The sequence below is a fragment of the Phlebotomus papatasi genome, chromosome 1 (assembly GCF_024763615.1).
Source record: "Phlebotomus papatasi isolate M1 chromosome 1, Ppap_2.1, whole genome shotgun sequence".
NCBI lineage: Eukaryota > Metazoa > Arthropoda > Insecta > Diptera > Psychodidae > Phlebotomus > Phlebotomus papatasi.
Window position 1 is genome coordinate 89591791 of NC_077222.1, and position 21103 is coordinate 89612893.

The 21103-nt window shown below is 33.2% G+C and overlaps 1 protein-coding gene across 8 annotated transcripts in view; it reads left to right on the forward strand.

The window, feature by feature from the left end:
* The first annotated feature begins 401 nt into the window (after window positions 1-401).
* The window catches only part of LOC129809656 (low-density lipoprotein receptor-like), a 287351-nt gene continuing 266649 nt past the window's right edge, over window positions 402-21103 (forward strand). For 3 of the 8 annotated variants that reach the window (XR_008752660.1, XM_055859656.1, XM_055859655.1), the window contains exons 1-2: window positions 410-1090; window positions 10566-10694. Coding sequence is in view for 6 of the 8 variants with exons in the window: in XM_055859656.1 (XP_055715631.1) it covers window positions 922-1090; window positions 10566-10694 (298 nt within the window). In the remaining 2 variants the exon portion in view is untranslated. Of the gene's footprint in view, window positions 1091-10565; window positions 10695-21103 lie in introns of all 8 variants that reach the window. The other 5 variants (XR_008752661.1, XM_055859662.1, XM_055859663.1 and 2 more) reach the window with 3 other exon arrangements.

Here is a 21103-nt window from a genome sequence, read left to right on the forward strand (position 1 = left end):
TTTTGGTTTCATCAAATATTTTCATCGATAATGATTCCAAGAATATTTCACGTCAGCAAATAAGGAATTATATTTGCAACACCTTTTCCCGGTGATTTTAAGTGAGACTCTACAGATTATGCAATTAGTTGCAATTTCCCGCAACAACCTTCTCATACATTCTGACCATAAACATCAACTTCCGGATACTTTTCCTGTGTATCGCTCTGCGGGAGAAGTGAAATCGCAAAGGCGGGAATTTACCTTAACCTCACATGTTGCATTTGCCCGCCAAAAAGTTTGGTGTTCGAAAGGCCATGTTCGAAGAGCAAGCGAAGGAGGCACGTGAAACAAACCCGAATGTACCGCGGTGGGAAAATGGATAAAATAGCGATACGCTGTGTGGAATTCGAAACCGGAGTGGAGGGCAGTGCAGCTGGGCAGTTGACAGTATTGACAGGGACGATATCGTACGATAATTTTTTTTGGTGTGTTTTTCTCGCGAAAGAAAAAAAAGGTGCGAGTGTGTTTGAGACGGGAAAAACTTTAGTGTTCTGGAGTGGTGTGATCTGTCCCTGGCCCACGAGATTCTGTCCGCTAGTTGAGGTGTTCTCTCAGGTGTCAATTCGTGTTGTTTTTCTTTTGCTTCCCGGAAAGGTGGTTGCGCATTTTTTTCTCTGGTCCAAGTGCCCTAACCTCGTGCGTCAGGAATTGTTTGTGCAAGAAGATTGTCTATTTTGGTGTCTTCTCGTGCCCTTCAATTGCGCCCCAGTGTCTTTGGTCAATTGGCAGTGATTTGTGGACAATTCTCGGGCATTCCAAGTGATTAGAATTCGGTGGCAAATTGACCAAAAAAACTCACGCTTCTCCTGGACAGAAAAAGTGGAATTGATTAGTGCGTGCGTCCAAAATTTTTGGGCATAAATCCCTTCAAGGCAAAGAATGAGCATTTGGGTCTCCGGGACCCTGTCGTGGTTCCTTCTCATTACCTGTGCACTTGGCGGCCTGGCTCACAGATTACCTGCTCTGGCCGATGACTCAAGCAGTGACACAACATCCCCAGTTCACGCCAAGACTCTCCCGCCCACTTTCGACATCGCCAACAGATCCAGTAAGTTTTTCACTTTTCACGTGATTTTTCCCACCAAAATGCCCCCACACCGTCGAGAGATAAACAATGCAGAGATTTATGTAATTTCTCGATAAATTGGATCGCATTGCCAGAGATCATCACCGCAATGTGATTCCATTGGCAATTGACTCGGTTAGATTGATCAAATATTTGGCCATGTGGAATATTTGATATCTCTAAAAAAAATATGCTCTCTGATTGGCTGATCATTCAATAATAGGGGAGACTGGGGCAAGTTCATGGTGTCCCAAACGAATATTTTACTTTTAGCAATTGTTCTTAACCCTTTAAGGACGATTGGAACACCGGTGTCCCAAAAAGAAAATAATTTTTCCTGACTACCTAAAGTTATTTTCTTATGTTTGTACGTAATTGCAAAGTAGAAGGTTGTAGGAATCTAGGATATTTTTTGCAAGTCTCTAGCTATTTGCTATACAGTAAATTTTTAAGCTAAATATGACGAATTTTTAAATTCTCATATTGAAAATTGATTTTAATTATTTTTTATTCTTTCAATTTTTTTTATGCAAAACCGTTTTGGAATAATAAACTACAATACTCAAACATAATATTTTTCATTACAGTGAAAATTATCTGTCATTCGTATTGTTAGAAAAATTATTTAAATTTTTGGGCTATTTTTGTCCCTATCGTTCATAGAGACAAAATATACACCAAATCAGACTCTGTTGGCTTTTTGAAGGCCAGATATAAGACCTTTTACTGGTTTTGTTCATTGGTTTCATTTTTATTGCTGCTTTTCGGTCAGCGAAAACTGTCTCGTCGTTAAAGGGTTAATAGGCCTGGAACATTTCTTATCATCACATTCTTATTGGAATTTTTTTACTAATTTGCATATACAGATCGGTGACAGCCAAAATCCCGAAAAAACGAAATTATACAGAATTTTGTGGAATAATTTTCCAAATCACAGAAAATTTTCTTCGCGTCCGTAAAACGCGGATGCAATCGTAAGAGTAGTTACGACACAGAGTCTTTTCGGCTGTCGGAATTTTGGACGAGACCCAAATTAATAAATTTTATTCCCTATCTCCCCATTCACAGCTGAAGTTTAATTCTCCAAAAAGTGTCTTGGGTAAAAGATAAATGGATTTCAATTTGCAAAAAATATCGTTATTCATTGAATTCAAATTTCATTTTTAATTTCGAAACCTTAGAAAACAAAAAAAAAAAAATAAGATGGAGAAAATTGTGAAATATCACACAATACTTTCTTCGTGTTGGTTTCTGTCACGACTATTTGGTGGTTTCAGAACACAGCGAGGACTGGCGAAAACAGTCGAGACGAGACAAGAACCAACACAAACAAAGAATATAGTACGAACATGTGCTAAAAAATTTTTGGAGAAAGATTTCCACTTGTCATTTTTTTGTTCAAATATAGACCATCATTATTCAGAGGTTATAAGAAGAATTATAATGCAAGAAGAATATTATGAGCATCATTGTTGTTTTTCCTTATAACAGTGAAGTCTGATACTCGGGAAACTTTAAAATTCGAACAAGTATATCAACCACCACGCGGACGAAACGCTAAGTAAAAATGTTTTTCTTTGACGTTCGGAACCGATCTACGATTTTTAAACTCAAGCTGTGTAGTAAAATTTTTATCTGAATTGCGTCTGCTATCGATTTCCAATTGCCAGCCTCCCCAAGTAAATGGCAGGAACCCTGGATTAACCCTTTAAGGACGAGTGGGACACTGGTGTCCCAAAAACAAAAATACAATTTTTTGACTACAGAAATATTATGTCCTCTAATCAGAAAAAATCATTTTCGTTTTTGGGAAACCGGTGTCCCACTCGTCCTTAAAGGGTTAATAGGCCGAATGGACTGAATATAACCACTCACAGAAACGTTTAATTAACAGTACAATTATAATTATACAATTCATAACTTTAAGAAAAGCAAACACAGTAGACCCTCATATTCTTGAAATCGAAATTCACAGCTCTTTCTCGAACGTTTTTCATATGTCTGCCTTATTCTTTCGCACTCAAAATTCGATTTAACTAAATCGAATTTGTTGTGATGTACAAAATAAGAAGAAGAGTTTAAATGAGTAAGCTTCACTTACGTGCTCTTGGGGCTTTTTAACCCTTTAAGGACGATTGAAACACTGGTGTCTAACATTTTTTTCTACGGTCTTCTAAAGATATGATTTTCTCTAAAAAGTCAGTAAAAGTGATTTTTTCTGACCTCTAATTTTTGACCCTGTCGTCCTTAATAGCCTCTACCTACACAATTGACATTTATGTCTACTTTGAAGCAAATTGCCTACGTTTGTTTAGAAAAAACTGTCAAATATGGACATAATTGACCAAGTGTCTTTGCTAATTGAGTAGTCATAAAAGGCTAAATGGAGAGGAAATACACCGAGTAAATATCGTGTTTAATTCAAAAGAACAATCATTAAATAAAAGTCAGAAAAATGTTAAAATGGACAACATATTCGAGTAATTCAGATCCAAACTATTTAAGCTCGAATGTATAAATTCTGGCAACTAAATTTAGCTGTTAAAAGCTAAAAATAGCTGTGCCTATAATATATTGAATTTTAAAGTTTTCAGAAGATTTGAACTCGTACTAGCATTCCGCAAAATTTTGCAACATTTCGCATTCCGCAAAATTATTTTCACTGCATCATTTTTTTATTTGCCGGCTCATAACCGATTTGAACCGATTTATAAATTGCCTTAAAGAAAGCCCTTGGCAGCTTAGAAGTAAATGCAATTGATTTGAAAATTATTTAACTGTTCATAACCGGTTCAGAATAGATTTAAATTTATAGTTCACTCCTGAAATTGTTTTCGATATACAGTAGAGTCTCGCTATAGTCCATATTTGGTTTCAAATTTGACACTTGGGTCGCACTATAGTCCATGTAATTTTTTAAAATTCTCAACGATTTTTAGTATTGAAATTGCTCGACGGCTTCCACTTTCTTTACGATTGTGGTACTTGTCCTTGCTCTCTTCATTGTGGATCACAATTATCACAACTACTTAATAAAGTTTGCCAAAAATATTAAAATAATTATGCATGTCGCATACTAAAAAACATAACTTAACTTAAAATCAGTGTTTTGAAATCAACGGTCAATAAATTGTGGACTATAGAGCGATGGCCTATAGCGAGACTCTACTGTATATAAAAAATATGGTTTTTGAAGAGTATTGCAAAAGTGGAGAAAATAAAGATTATGTTAATTGTCTTTTAATCGACTTATGTTGTGCGGGTCCTTCGGAGCCCCAATATCGTTATTTCGAACCATTTGATCTCTAGTTCTGGTACTGGCGGGATGAATAGATGATTAAGTTGGTAAACGGATGATTAAGAAAATCCTCTAGCAGTACCTAGTAAAATTTCTATCTCAAAATATGAATTAGGGGAAAGAGCCTATTGCCCATGCTTCGTAGGATCTCAAGATTTGTAATGAATGATTTTTTCTATGTTTCTGAATAAGTAATTGGAAATTTTTCCTTTTAAATAGTCATTACTAAGCTTGGGATCGTACGAAACATGGGTGCTTTCCCCTATCCTTTAAAAGTTAATTTAAAGTTTAAAGCTAAAATATATTTTAAACATTTTTTAATGAATAATCCGGTAGTCGTCGGGTGGGAGAAAATTCAGTCCAGAATAAAAATCTTTTCTGCCCATTCTTTCCAAAAAAAAATAAATAAATAAATATAAAATGCAAGAAAAGATTTTTATTCTGGACTGAATTTTCTCCCACCCGACGACTACCGGATTATCCATTAAAAATAAAACACAACGTCGGTTATCCCTATTTGTTAAATATGTTAAACAATTCAAAGAAGAATTTCAAGAATTAAAGTTGAATAACTATTATTCATATATTTTTATTTAATTAGGAAGCAATTTAATTTTCCGAAATTGAGCTTCTTAATAAACATCATAGGTACTGTTCTCAATAAATAAAAAAAAACATAAGAGCCTGCAATTTTAATCTTAACCTTAAACAGTTAATAAAAACTGGTTTTACAATAATTGGTGTACTGTATTCTTGAAATTCGAGTAAAGAAGAAAAGAAAAAGGTAAATCTTGCAATTTTATCGATCTTGTCATTCTTGTCACCATGCGTTTTTTATTTTATTCTTATTTGATTTTGTTTATTTTTACGACTACAAGTTTTTGTCAACTAAACTAGAGGTTTATAGCTCAGTTCTCCAGGCCCTTGATATCATTAAGCAATTGTAGAGGTATTTCAAAGTATGAATGACCAATTCTAATTAAGATTCTTGACAATCCTAATTAATATTTTTCTCTAAAAATATTCCTGTTGAAATTAGAGCAGTTATACGGGCTTTAGACCTAAGACTTAGCCATATGGCTTAACTTCTCTAATTTCTTCTCAATCACGATTTTTTGGTAATATTTTACTTAGGATTGGATTATTAAAGATAAATGACCTATGAATTCTCAAAAAGCAATAAAAATAGTTCGCTATTCAGGATTTTGAGACCTTTGGAAGCTGGGCTAAACCTCTAGTCTGAAGACCGCCTTAGCCCATTTGGATAAACAACGGTAAACTGTATCCGTTTTTAATAGATTTAGGACGAAAATTATTGAAGAAACCTTTTCTTCATTCTTCTTTTTTCGAATGAATTTATTATATTTTTAATTTTAAGTTCCTGCAATTTACTGGGTTTTCTATTTTTTTTAATAATTCAAAAACCTTTACAGATTTATGATTAAATTTTTGGATCAGAATCAAAATTACGGATTCATAAAATTAAGATGACCAAGCAATTTTGAATTTTCGAATCCTGGAATTTTGATATTTTTGTTGGTCTTTTCGATTACATTGATAAAATAATTTTTTTGTCCTAAAAAATCTAAAAATTTGAAGTTTTGTAATTCCTGAAAATTCGTCATTTTTAAAATAACAAATGAACAAGTAAATGAGTTTTTTTTTATTAAATGTAAATGGATTGAAAGTGCTTCAGGCAATACAACTTTATTCACTTTTCTGATTATTTTCAATTTTGGATGTGATAAATTAATTCGATAAGAGTGTATTATTTAATTAAAATAACATTATTGAATCCAGAAATCTCGATTTCATCCAAATACGCTCTGTCATCCGTTGTGGAAAATGTTCGAGAATCACATTGATAGGTTCTCTTCTAAACTTGGCTGAATTTAAACTTGTCTCAATTGGAATTCTAGCGTCTCGTTCAATTAATTCATCTTACAAGATTCCAATTGTCGGTTGGGAATCGTCATATCTGGCTGCATTTATGCGATTTTCTGCGTAGGTTTGAGAAAGTGCGTCGAATTGTTAAAAGACGGGAGAGTGACACAATAAATCTCTCGTGGAGTCCAGCCCTCAAAGTGTCAATATTGGGTCAATATCTCCCATTAAAATCAAATTGTGCGGCACTCCAATAAAGCGTCCGTCCACTTTATAAATGCACACACACACTTAATCGTGATTTATTTATGAAATTTAATGCTCAATGATGTTAATTGATTATTTCTGCGCTCAAAAATCAACATAACTCACACTAGGTGGAGGTTCTCCATCAGCTAATATTTGAGATTGTGGGGAAGTATAATTAGGCAATGGTTAATAATTTAGAAACCATCCTCGGGATTTTTTATTGCTCGAACTCTGAGGAGAGAGAGAGTGGAGTGGAGTGTAAGTAATCAGTCGATTCATGTTATCAATAGATATTTCAATCATTCAACTGAAGCTAAAGCTCTGAGAATAATTCTGTTTATAATACGTCTGTCTTTTGGTTTTGTGGATGGATGGTTGAAGATATTTATTATAGTAACAACTCCAATACTATATGACTATATAAAGGCAAATTTCATCATTATCCCTTGTATATGAAATAAATCAAATTTAAATATTTTAATAAAAATATGAAACTCCTTTACGGTGAATGTTATTTCAAACTCGACTTTAAGGACCACATAAGCTTTAATATGTATATTTTTAAAATATGATGTATCATGAAGTTTATAAAAATATTTAATTTTGACACTAATAGCCCTAGCTTCATTTTTAGATTACGAAAATTTCATAAAATGAAAATTCCCATCACTTTCTTTCTCAAACGTTTTGTATATGTCTTTCTCGCTCTTTCGCATTCTTCTTCTTCTTGTGAACGTCACAACAAATTTAATTTAGATCAATTCAATTTGAGTTCTAAAAAGTGGGATAGCCATGTGGAAAACCTTTGAAAAAGAAAGGGGTGTGAAGTTTGATTTCATGAAATTTTTCTGACCTGAAAGTTGTGCACCACAGGCATAAATGTCAATACTCAAGTTTGATCCACTTTAGAATGATGAGAAACACCATCTGGTGTAGTGTCTTACAATTTGTTAGAAAATTCTGAGATGCTCGTTACAATAGAAAAAAAACAATAAACACACACATAATTATTCAAAAATAAAGTCTTAAAATTCATTTCTTACATCAGTTTGCTTTATGGAATAAAGGCCTATTCAGGCTGATTCCCGAGAAGACTTAGCCTATAAAATTTGGCATTAAAGGATCAGATAAAGGAAATGTATGTAAGTGACCTCCAATAGATGAACTTAAGGCCTGAGTGTATGACAGTTTGGGATAAATCTTTAGTGCCAAATTTTACAGGCTAAATATTCTCTAAGATCAGCTTGAGTCTATTTGGGCTTTAAGAATCGCGTTTATTATCTATTAGAAGCCTCAAAAGTTATTCTAGACTAATAGTAATCTCCGCAGCACAATGTTTTTTTTGTGATAAATCGATCAACTATTTGCTAATAAGAATTCTTTTCTTCATCTATATTCGGAGATGTGTGAAATTTATGTCATTTGAAGCTTATAAACAAACTTTGCTCATCTTCTCCTCCAGAACCATGTTTTTGGGATTGCTCGAAAACGCGTTGCACGATTTTGTTTTAGAGGAGGTTGCGCAGGCGGACATTTCGTTTTTATACGAAAATATTGTTGAATCATTCCTAATCACTGTTTTTCAAGGTCAAATTTTAAAAAGGCTCTACAGAGGATATTTCTTATCCGAATGGTATCGTATTTGGTTTGTTGGAAAGATTTTAGAATTTTTGATAAAACTGAATCTGTTACAATCTATAACTAACTAATTTTTGTTCATAGTTCAATTATATTATATCTGAGGGTGTATTTAGGGCAATGTTTTGTGTGATTTATAAATCGGTTCAAATCGGTTATGAACTCGATGCTGCCTGAATATTTTACGACAAAGCATCCATGTCAATGATGCCATCTATCGGTTTACAAAAAAATACTACGATATTTGAAGTCAACTGCAATTTATGCCAGTCGCGCTTTTACCAAAAAGAACAGACTATAAGGGAAACTGGGGTACCATTGCACACTTTTGAAAGATGTGCTTTAACTAAATTTCCCTAGAAAACTGAATTTTAGAAAAAAATGTTCCTTAACTTAAATGTTATAGCCTTGGGTATAGGCTGCACATTAATGCTTATAAGGATGATGTAAAATAATTCAATTTTCCTGGAAAAGGAAAATTGTGTATTGTGACACAATTTTCCTTTTTTTTTCAAACCATCCGGGGTACCACTAAACACTTTTTGGGGCACCAGAAAACACCTCTTCATATCTTCATTAAAGTTATTCTGAGCATTCTCCACTGGTCTTAATTATAAAGAATTTAATCACTCCATAATCACTGATTGACTCTTTTGCGAGCTTTTTAGTGTGATATTTGATCAATGTTCCCCACCTTGTTCGAAAATTTAGTATGAAAATTCGAAATTGAATTTGAATTCTTCGAACTTCAACGACTTTTTGTGCAAATAGAGTTCCATTTACCTTTTATCCAAGACACTACTGGAGAATAAAAATCTACTTGTGTTTACACCCTGTGTATTGAAATTTTATTTAACTCATTTTATTTCCATTTTATAGATAGAAATATAAATGACTAACATTATCAAAATCTCACAATTTTACGAAATATGATACTTATTTTTAAAGTACTTAAACTAGGTTGATCATTATTTCGCTGGACAAGTATCTTTATACAGGGAGTTTCGCTTTCAAAGAAATTCTCTGGACTGAAAAAAAAGTCCACGAATTCACTACAGTGACACAGAAAAATTGCATACCCACAGGAAAGGTCTTTTGTAAAAGTTACGTAAACGCTGTGATGTATGCAAAACGTTTTCGACGTCATTTTTTCAGCCTATTTTCAGCGTCAACGGTTCATAAGAAATGTATTTCAAATTTACAGCGCGAAAAATATTTGCATACATTTAGGGGCATTTCAAAAATTATTTTATAAATGAGTTCCCAATAGTAGGCAATTTATATCAAATTCTTTCAATCCGTTTTCACTTAAGCCGGAACTCCCTGTACTATCTATGATTTCTTATAAGTCTCGTCATCTAAAGAAGTCTAGTACGTATTTTAAAAATTGCAGTGTACGGTGGTACCTTGTTTGGTGGTGTCCCAGTTTCCCCTAATAAATGAATATCAAGGATTTACATTACAGAATTTTTAGTTCGCCAATGCTCAAGTGACTCAAATTGTAAGATATAATTCCCTGAAACTTTTTTTTATATTCGTTTGGCTAAATCCTAAATGGTTGTGAAAAAATTACGAGCTGAAATTACCAGCTTTCCCCTACATTGGTGTCCATAAATTTTCCCTTTAAAGTTAATTTTAAGGTTAATTTGCAGTATTGAGCTCATGACGAAGAAATATTTGTGTGAATTGTTCGAGCATTCCGCGAAATTCCCTCTACCATTATCTCTCACCCATCAAAATTCCTTCCATGATGAGAATTTTTCGAGGGTTTAAGAGTGGTGCTTCGTCCTATGAAAAGGCTTTAATTCGGAAATTAGCTGAGAGTGGAAATTTCCGGGTGTTAAATTTTTGGCGGGAAAAGTGTCTTAAAGTACTCGCAAGAGGAAGTTGAGTGGTAACTTAAGAATTACTGCTGACACTTTTTTTTCTCATGAAAGATAACAATCATGAGGAGCACTTGATTCACACACCTTTTAGATCGTAATCTCTTGTCGAATGTTTTAGGGTCATGACTCTTCAGAAAATCACTTAAACGTGTTTTGTATTGAAATTGGTTATAAAATTAGTCACTGACTGTGTGATATCATAAATTGTCCATTCTTGAATGAATTGACAAAACATTCTGGGAAATATATCCCCGAAAAAAAAAGAAAAAAAAAAACAAGAGAGAATCACAGAAAATGTTTCTGGAAGTGTCAGAGTGGTGAGATCGGATGGAAATAATGGAATTAGAAAACAGACGAGAATGAAATAAGCCAAATGATTAATAGCGACAGTTGTATTAACATGAAACAAATTGGTAGTTTGTCACCCACACCCTAATTTGTCACAAATGTTTAAATTTTAATGGTGTGCCCAGTGTTTATCCCTTGTGTCCCGTTTTTGCAGATTTCGAGTGCACATATCACCAATTTCAGTGCACAGATGGTTCATGCATCCACGTGAGTTTCGTCTGCGATGGCGACAATGACTGCCCGGATGGTAAGGATGAACTCCCAGAGGAGTGCAGTATCACAGGTAAGAGATCAAACTTTAATAAATGACAAAGTTTTGGCCCAGAGACTTGGTGAGCTATAACAGTGGCCATCATGAATATCTGAACATTCCCCTTAAGCTTCGTTCGTTTAGGAAATTGACTTCATATCCGGAATAGCTCACGAGGATTTGACCTGATTTTGCCATGGAATTATATTAGAGGGAAAACTAACGATGAAAAATTTCCTACAAATTTTCTTAGGGTGTTGGAAATGAAAGGCAATGGGGGGGGGGGAGGGGAAAGTGGGAAATCGGATGATTTGACTTGATGTTCAGTTTCCGTGAAACTGAAAGGAGGTATTCTTAGAATGAATTTTTCATATGCTCCTTCTTACGGTTCAGTTCAAGCACTTAATTTCACGGTACGGGTAATGTTCTTTTTTTTGAGTTTTATTAATAGTTTGGAAGTTTTTGAAACAATTTTGAGCACTTTTCTTATGGATTTTCTTGAAAAAAAAGCTCTCTCATTAAGTTCGAACAGTAAAAAGTTTATACGATGCTTTCCAATAAAAAAATTTGACCTCAAACTTGAAGACTTGAGCTTATACTTTTTTTTATTAACTTTGCAGAACAACAATTTATATAAAGAGTATTTATCTAATATACATTTTCAGAATTCTAAAATTAAAGCCATTATCAAAGGCTAATAATACCTTAGTTTCAAGTTTATTTAAGTCCTTTCTGTGAAATGTAAGGTTATATCGGGCCTAAACTAAAAAGTTTGTACTATGGAAAAAAACGTTTTGATAAGTGAACAAATAGACCATGTTAAAATTTTGTCAAAAGGATGTTTTTTACCAATTTGACAATTTTTTTTCTCACATTTTACATAGAAAACATTCATTTAACAAACGTAACAAGATGCAGTTGATCGCAGATTTGACAAACCCTTTTCATAAAACATATTTTTGATAAACTTTTCTTGCAATTATGACAAAACTTTTTTTTTTAGAATAGTTCATAAGAGTTTCATATTGATTTTACAAAGTATTATGATCTCTTAGGTTAACAAGTTTCATAATCCTTTTCATCACTGAGAGAAATCCGAAAAAGTTAAAATTGAAGACCAATAAATCGGGAGTTGGAATAGCTTTTAAACTTCCTATAAAAGTAGCTTAATTTCACTCCCTTATATGGTTGGTTAAATTCAATATGACCTTCTTCGTTTGGTAAATACGACTCCATGGAGGTAAATGTTTGTAGAATAGCCCATTAACCATTGTCACAAACGCATCGTTAAAAAGCAATACGTTCCAAATAGGGGAAAGTTCAAAGGCAGACGACTTTCCCCTACTGTTTATTACTAACACCATTTATTTTTATTATAAAATGAAATTCACGTCCACAGAAAGATTATATTTCGTATTTTTTTTTGTAAATGTTTCGTGATTTACGAAATGCTCGTATATAGTATGGACCCGTAAACAAGTTCGTAAAAGTTTGTACTTATTGTACAAACATTATTCGTAACTTGAGCACTTGACGAGCATTTTTTGTTTGTTTTTCACAAACATTTCTTCGTAAATATTCGTAAACACATAAGAAAATCTTTGTAGGATTTGATCATTTGTTCGTAAATTTCTATCTGAGAAAAAAAATGTTTATAGAGAAACAAAAAATGTTCGTCAAATGATCATATTACGAACAATCACTTTTACTCAAAATGAGGTTTACGCTCATTGAATTAATTACTGAATTTTTAAAATCATCATCTCTCGACTGTTTCAAAGTTTTTTTCAAATAGGCTACGAAGCCTAGTGGTAGGGAACTCATTAATTTTACATTTTCAGGCCATTTACATAGCATCATTAGAGAAAGGCTTTTAGGTTTCGCACACAATCTGGCTTCGAACACTTTATATTTTTCCCATATTTCTTTAATGAGTCCCATAGTTCTTTAATGAGTTCTTTAATGGTAATATATTTTAGGGGAAAGTGGCCATGCTTTGCACGGTCCCAAGCTTGATAATGACTAAATTTTTCATGTGTTTTTCAATAAATCTGACTCATCGCACCCATATTTTAAAAACCAGGGGAAAGTATCCTATTTTCAAAATATATTTCAGAATCACATTTATTCATAAATATAGGAAAAATTTAGTCATTAGATAACTTAGGACCGTGCAAAGCATGGGCACTTTCCTCTAATAGCCAAGGAACATGCCTGAAAACATGAGGAAAATATGAAATGTTTGGAGTCTTAGAATCCGTGAAACCTGAAAGCCTTCGCATAAATTCAGATTTATTTTAATTAGTTAGTAGTAAATGACAATTACAATTCTATTCCTGTATCGAATTGGATCGGATTCAAACTGTCCCATGTGTCACAAACATTTTCTGAGTGCGCGAAAGAGAATTCGGAGTGCCATTTTACATTTAATCTAACGTCATTTGATGGTTTTTGATCGTAAAGTGATAGCAAACAAATTATTTTCGTGACTTTTTCTACATTCTTCAAATAAATAACAGGATAAACAGTTAAAATGAAAAGAGCTTAACTTTTATTTTGTAAATATTCTAAGTAAACGAGATAATTAAGATGATAGACCAAGTGCCTGGCAAGTTGGCCTTTTTATATGGAGATATTTGAAGCCAATTTCCTAAATTGATCTCGGACTAAGCTCACAGTGTTCCGAGCAAAAAATGTATTTAAACAAAAATTTATTTTATTTATCTCTCCATATGGTAAAGTATCTCATAATATGAAAAAAATTCTCACTTTTTAAATATTTAGCGTAACGGTCGCGAGTGCAAAAAAATTTCCATATAAATTTAAATCGAAATATGAGAAAGTGACTTCAAATTTCAGGCAACTTGCCAGGGCGTTGTGATAGACCATTTAGATTGTATCAAACAGCCAGAAAGCTTTTTTATGCTTATTAGCAATAATTTAGATCAAATTCTGCGTTGCATTACTAAAAATAAAACCTCACAAGAAAGTCATACCGCACAAACCCACAAGATTAGATTTGGATTTTGGGACAATTCAATCTCAATCTTATGCCATGGTGTAAATGACATCAATGTTTCTGTATCATCAAGCAGAGTGGTGTGTCTTCTTTTCCTGAAACTTTAAGAAAACGCAGTTTCATGCGTTTGGAAGAAGAAGCTAACTTGATTCCACTAATCTTGTAACGTTAGAAGAAGGTCCTCAAATCCTAGGTTATTCTATTGATGATGGAGAAGATGGTTGTGTACCATTTCGATGTCTTTTTAAATTCTTATCATAAACCAGAAGCTTTGGTTTAAATTAGACACAAATTTTAGTCTAAGATTGCAGTTAAGTTTTGTATTGTTTTGAAATTAACGAACTTTGTGCGAACTTTTACGAACAACTTTTTGCCCGCGAAAGTTGAATTTCCTCAGATATATTGAAACTTTTAATGTTATTCTTAAGTTCAAAACTTGGTAATTTTATATTAGAAGAAAAATTTTATAGTTTTTCTATTAGGAATTGTTTTATAACCGGCAAATATGTTGCAACCTAACCTCAAATTTGAGTAACGTCTTAACTTGAAATGAAAACAACTTTTGAATGAGAAACCTAATGATTCCTGATAATAAAACAATGTCTTTTGTCTCACATTAGAATATTTATTAATTCAACTTTTTCATTATTAGACATATTGTTCGGCAAAATTTTAAGTGATATCCTAATAAAAAGGCACATAACCTCACAAATTTTAGTTTTTAATTTTGTGAGGTTATATTCACCATCAATCGCCGTTGATGTTGAAATGTCTGATCTTTTGTTGGAACTATTTAAAATTTACGTAGAAAAAGCAGTAAAAAAAGAACGTTGCAAAAAAAAATCCTTTTATACCCTCTAATGAGAGAAAATGGAAAATGTAAACTCATACCATGTCAGTTTAATGTTATTATGTTTGTGTGTTTTCCATATTTCCCACGGTTCTTGTTATCCGGCATGTGAAAACATGGAAAGAAGATTATTTATACACAATCCCGATTTCAACTAATGTCAATATTATTCTGGTTTACATAAATCAATATTTTCATTGCATAAATCCCAGTTTTACAAACAACATATTCTACCTTTTATATAGGAAAAAGAGGCTCGATGTTGAGGGTGATTTAGTTATAAAATGAATTGGTTATAGTTTCATCGTGTGGAGTGTTTTGGTGGTTGGCGAAGGGTCCTGAAATAGTGTTGGGGATACTAATTAAACAAAGCTTCATGGCAGAAAGTGTGATGAATGGAAATATCTGGGAAGGGGAGGGGGAAGGGTGTTTGGTGGGATGACTGGAAAGTGAGCAACTCTTGGGAAAATCTGTGCAGTTATTTCATTTTGCTAAAAGGTGTATAAATATATTATATATATATGTTTTTTGGTGGAGATGATAGAATGGAGGAAATAATTAATATCTTACTCTTTGCTCTCTCTCACCACTCATTATTGTATCTGGGTTATGAAAGAAATTTCCGGTGTATTTATTCCTTCTACTCCTTGCACTTACCCCGTTTTCCTCTGTCCCATGGGTTATTTCTTAGTTAGAAGCAAAAAGAAAAAAAAAACCAAAAAATAAAAAAAGAAAAGCTCTCTCCGATAGGAAAAGAAATGTTAAATAACAGTACGTGCTCATTGAATTGTGAACAAAAGACTCAAATGATGCAGTTTTCTTCTTTTGAGAAGACCTTTTTCATCCGCATTTTCTCAACTTGATTTTTCTGTCTTGAAAAACAATATGGGTAGGAGAAAATCGAAAATGTTGGCTTTGTTTCCCTCGTGAGCTTCAATTAGAGCGAGCTTTTGTTCTGCTCCCCAAACCCAAAGGGGATTAATCACAGTTTGAAAGGAAATAAATTTAAATGCAAGAAGCAAATGAGGAAGAATGTTTGGGATAACTTTGGGGTTTAAAGGTGAATATACAGGTGTTAATGAAATTCACATAAAAAATGGACTTATATAAATTGTGAAGCACAAAATACTATTCATAAATTTTCATTAATTTTACCTTTTGTCTCAGACGATGAAGGACAAAATTTTTGCTGATATATTTTATATAGTGAATATTTATTAACTTTGTCATTTTGATGAGATAATTTCTCAAATTAAAAGCAGCTCTGTTAAAATTGTCGTCAGTTGTCAATTGCAAAGGGGATTGTAATGGGGAAATTTGTCATTTGAATTACAATGTCAAAGTTGATTTGGAATTAAGTATATGCTGGTTTAACCCTTTTTGAAGGTGAATGGGTCTGCCATTAGTAAGAAAATAATTTTTCTCATATTTTTAAAGGCAAAAGACAAATGAGCATTAATCTAATTCACTGCTATTTTTTTGCATTTATAAGTACCTAGGGTAAGTGCTTATAATTTGGGACAGGTTGAATACAAGCATCAATGGCCAAAGTTTGAAGCGATATTTTCTATTCAAATTAAAGTTTTTTCTTGCTGCCTTTGCAAAGATGTTGTTTGGGACCTTAATGAACAGTTTATCGTCTTTGCTTTTTCTAAAATTAATTTTAATACGTTTGAAAATAAATAAATATGTTGAGAAAACTTTGACTGCAATTTTGGACACCTTGCTTGTAATTTCGGACACCTTATTTGTAATTTCGGACAATTTGCTTGTAATTTTGGACGGCTATCCACCTCAATAGGATGCACATTATTATTCATTTTAATAACTTAACTTACCTATTCCTCTTCCTGTTTATGAGAAGGAACCGTTGTATGCCGTGAGGAGCCCGGAAACCTTCCAATTCATAAAGAAGAGTTGACTTTGCCACTCCAACTACGCACGGATTTATATATTACCTTGCCTTTCCGGGACTCTTTTAAGACGTTTTGCATTGTATCCCGTCATTCGGTATTCGGTATCCCGCATATTCGATCATTTTTACAACCTAGTCATCACACATATTAATTTTATTATTCTTTACAAAAGAAAAGTTCGTGAACCGAGAATCAATTTCTAAAAATACAAAAATAAATTTGTTATGTTGTAGCTTCAAATAACTGCTAATTAATTATTTTCTTGTTTTCTATCTTATAAAAATTATCTCGGTCCTGGGATTTGGTATTAAATTCAGAACTCAAAAAATTATTCAAGGTTCTACGTAAGAAATAATTCTAGAATAAATGACAAGAATGGATTATAGAATCTAAACGATAAAACCTAGAATATCCATTTTTTTTACTCACGATACATCTAAATCATCTAAATGCAACCTACGATTGAGTAGTGCTTCAATACCATTTAGGGTTAAAGGAACACTTCTTTGACAGGGAACCCCTTTTGACATTTTTGTCAAAATGTTGAAATTTAATTTAATGTATCTAATAAAATGTAAGTAATATGACGTTTTTGCATTAATCTACGTTTTCCGATAAGGATAGGTTTTCAGATTTTGTATTCTAAATGATATAGAATAGGGTGTCAATAGGTCCTGGCACGAGTTTTTAAAGTGGCAATAGGTGTTCCTTTCCCCCTTTTTTAAGAATCAATGAAAAATAACCTTGGGTCACACTACCCGTCGCTCAAAGTTCTTCGGTCTCCCCTATACACGATAGGTATTCGTTATGGGAAAAAATATTTCATATTTGAAATAAAATGTCTGGATTCTATAATCCAATTATTTTGTATTCTTGAATCTGAAATAATTATTTGAGGATTAAAATCAAAGCGAATTATTATTTCGGCTTTTAGACAACATTTTTTATTCTACAATTTAGCATTTTTTGATGAGTTGTTTGAAGCAATAACTGAATTTCTTTACAAGCTCAGCTTTGGTCGTCAGATGTGGAGTTTCAAACTCATCCGATTAGACTCAAATATCGTAGGAAAACGTTCTGATGACACTCGTAGATCACGAATATGACAAACGATGCTATTGTCCAGGCAAGAGTTTAGTAGTATACCGTATATGGGTGACTGGCCCTCCAGAAGTGACAATTCTAGCACTTTAGGATGGTCTTTACCGATCGACCATGATAGATAGGAGCGGTGAAGATCATCCATAAGTCTAAAGTAGATTGATTGTTGGTAGAGTTTAGGGGTACAAAGGATCAGCCTACAATATTATGCAGTTGAAGTCTACGAACAAGGGTTCTTTCTATAAATTCCTTTTACTATTATTCTTTACCCTCAAATTGTACTGTGCTCGTCTTCCTCGAAATCAAACTATATAGAGGAACTACATATTGATCATCCCGGAAAAGGTTTTTCGTAAAATTATGATTGAACTTCACTATGTAAGTTCGTTTAATCATTAAATTGTACTGTGTCTCTCTTCCTCGAGATTAAACTGTGCAGTCTCCCTCTCCATAGTTTGATCTCGAGGAAGAGGAGCTTTGTACAATTATGTTTTAATTTCACTAGGTAAGTTCGTTTAATCGTTAAATTTTATGGACTAAATATTCTCGAGGATGGGCCTGAGTCTATTTAAGTAAATGGTAGAATTAAAGAAAAGTTTACGAACAGCAGAGTTGCAGTCACTCTCAGAGGCAAAGTCACCCGCATCTACGGTAGGTTTTCTACCGTAGATAATGTAAAATGTTGTATGACCTACCATTTTGGAACACACTAACTTTGTTCCTGTTGCATGAATTGGGATCAACTGACTACCTGATCCAAGACAAAGAACCCTTCAAAAACAAGTCTTAAAATGACCATAATTCCTGTCCTAATTGTTAGAATTTTATCATCGATGAGTCAAACGAAAGGCCTTGTGATATTCTACAACACTTCATTATTGTCATAATTTTGTGTCTATAAAATTCAATTCAAAATCGAATTTACACGTTTTTTGAATAAGAAGAAGTACGAAGATTCCTGAAGAGAGTCTCAGCTGCCATAATTATATTTAAGATGATTATTCGAAGTATTTTTCTGTGAAATATTTACACACATCAATGGGGTTAAAAGGATAATCTTAATCCCTTCAAGCTTCTAAAGCTTATCACATGTTCTTCTTTGTCTGGTGTTTTGATGCGCAAATCTCAGGAGAGAGAAACAAAGTGCGTCTGTCTGATAAAGAGGAAAAATACCCAAAGATCAAGATCAAGACGTTTGTAATTTGAAAAACAAACTTGTATTTTGTCGAAAAACACGCGTAAAATTCATTCAAAACATGAGTCACACAAAAATTAAATCATTGTATATATGCTTATGCTTGAAGTCATCGCGATATCATTGGTCGATGATTGAATTAGAGAATTGTTTGGGGAATTATGGAAAGTTCTTAACTGTCTGCGGTGCTTTTTTTTATCTCTGGCGCCGACAAACTCTCAATTTCGCTTTCGTTTTTTTTTTGCTTTTGAAGATTTTCTTGGTCATTTGATATAACATGAAAAACATGAGAGAAAATGTTTCTCTTTTGTGTACTTGAAAAGTTTACTGGATTTATTTTCTTTTAACACAACAATTTGATGGAATTTTCTGTGGTTTATACTGCATTTTCATTTAGGGGTTTTCTTTTTCGCATTTGAATCCTTTTGTGAGCTTTTTCTTTTGCTCCCACAAGTCACATATAAATTGTCTGTAAATGCTTGAAACATGTTTGTCACGCATTGTTTATTGCATCTGTGAATACATAATAAATTTTCTCTAGACTTTCTTGCATTCTCTTGGGTGTTGTTGCGAAAGGTGTAAGGGAAAATGTGACTAAATTCACCGTGGAAAAGCTCAGGGATTGTCAATGACATATCTCAAGTGAATAAGAAATTCACCTCCAGCAAAACATAACAATTTTCTTTTTTGCGTGCGATTTAACGTACAAAATTCAATTTATGTTTGATTTTATGAATTAATCGTGGATTAAGGGGAAAAAAAGTTAAAAGTGCGTCTTTTTGACGTGATCATTTTTCCTAGATGGGTAATCTCTCAGGGTTAAAGTCAAGCCATTGCTAATCTGTTTACTCACTGTTTAATCTTAAACTTTTACACCGAAACATTACCAATTTTTTTGTGTTGGTTCATTCCAACTCTGTGAAAGCCCTCAACTCAGTACTGGGGACAAAAAAAAGGAGAGTATTTTGGGAAGTTGTGAGCTAGGGAAAATATTCAAAATACTCACTATGTTTGGTTTTTCCTCACCATTTCTGTCTGAATTCCGTTTTTGTTTGAGTACTCCGTATATCGTGAACAATTCATTCAGCTGAAAGCTCCCCTTCATTACGATGATGAATTTATGTAGCGATACTGCAGCTTTTTTTCTGCGTTGGCAAGAAGATTACATCACATGGTGTATTTCGAATAAAATCTCATGTGAAGCACTGGCATAGACTATCCGGAAAAAAGCTTTCCCGAAACAGATGCATTTTGTGCCATCATCCACCAAGCATGAGGGATGGATGTCTGAAAACATAGATAAATTTTGAGCTTTTTCATCTGGGGATTTGGTCATCCTTTTAAGGGAATTCTCTTGATGAATTACAAACTTGCTAATTTATTGAGTTTTTGGAGATTTCTGGGATTAGGGATTAACTTCAAAGGCCTTTTCTCAAATGGGAGAAGATTAAAGTGAATAAGACACAGGAACTATAATGATTGAAATTCAGAATTAACCTCTTAATTCCTCCCTGATATATAGCAATAGTTCGGTAAATATTTAGTCCTTATGTACTTCAAAGAACCATCAAAATCTAGGGTAAATGGGGATGATTTGATGATTTTACGTTCTAGAGTTGAATAAGAATTTATTAGTTGTTTATCACTGTTTGAACTTGGTAATCCCAAGAAGATTGTTGTTTATTAGAGTGCCAGTAATTCATTCTTCATGGAAGCACAGGCTGCCGATTTAATTGTAAGGCATGGTACCGTTCTTAAGGCTTGAAGATCGAATTGACGAGAGTTGAAGTGCATTGTCAGAATTAAGAAAGATCGGTGGCATAGTTGGTCAGAGCACGTATCCCCATAGCTACGTGGTTAGAGCATTCGCCTAAACAGCAAAAGGTTCCTATACAAAAAATATTTGCTAAAATTGTTTATAAATTGCAACTGAGTCTACATTACTGAGTGAGTCTAATTACAACTGTGTCTAAATAACCTGGGAAAAATTGCGTAGGGAATACCACATGCTTTGATAGGTGGTCAGAATTATTGTTTTTCTTCGCTTTTTTTAATTATTCAAAAATATAACCAAAATAACCTTAAGACTACAGATGAAAAAAACAAAAAATTAAAAAGGAAGTTTGATTCAATTATAGGGCCTTAATAAAGACAATAAAATAGGCCTACCTCGGGCACACAATGTGTTAAGTGCTCGCTGTATGATGTAAGCGTTTTGAGTTCGAATCCATTTGAAAGCTCCACTGCTCTTTTTTTTATAGGACAACTAACAAAATCCTTTCCTGAATAAAAAAAAATAATAATGTATTTCTAGGGATTTGGATTATGAGGAATCTCAATTCTTCTATGAGATGTTTTGCA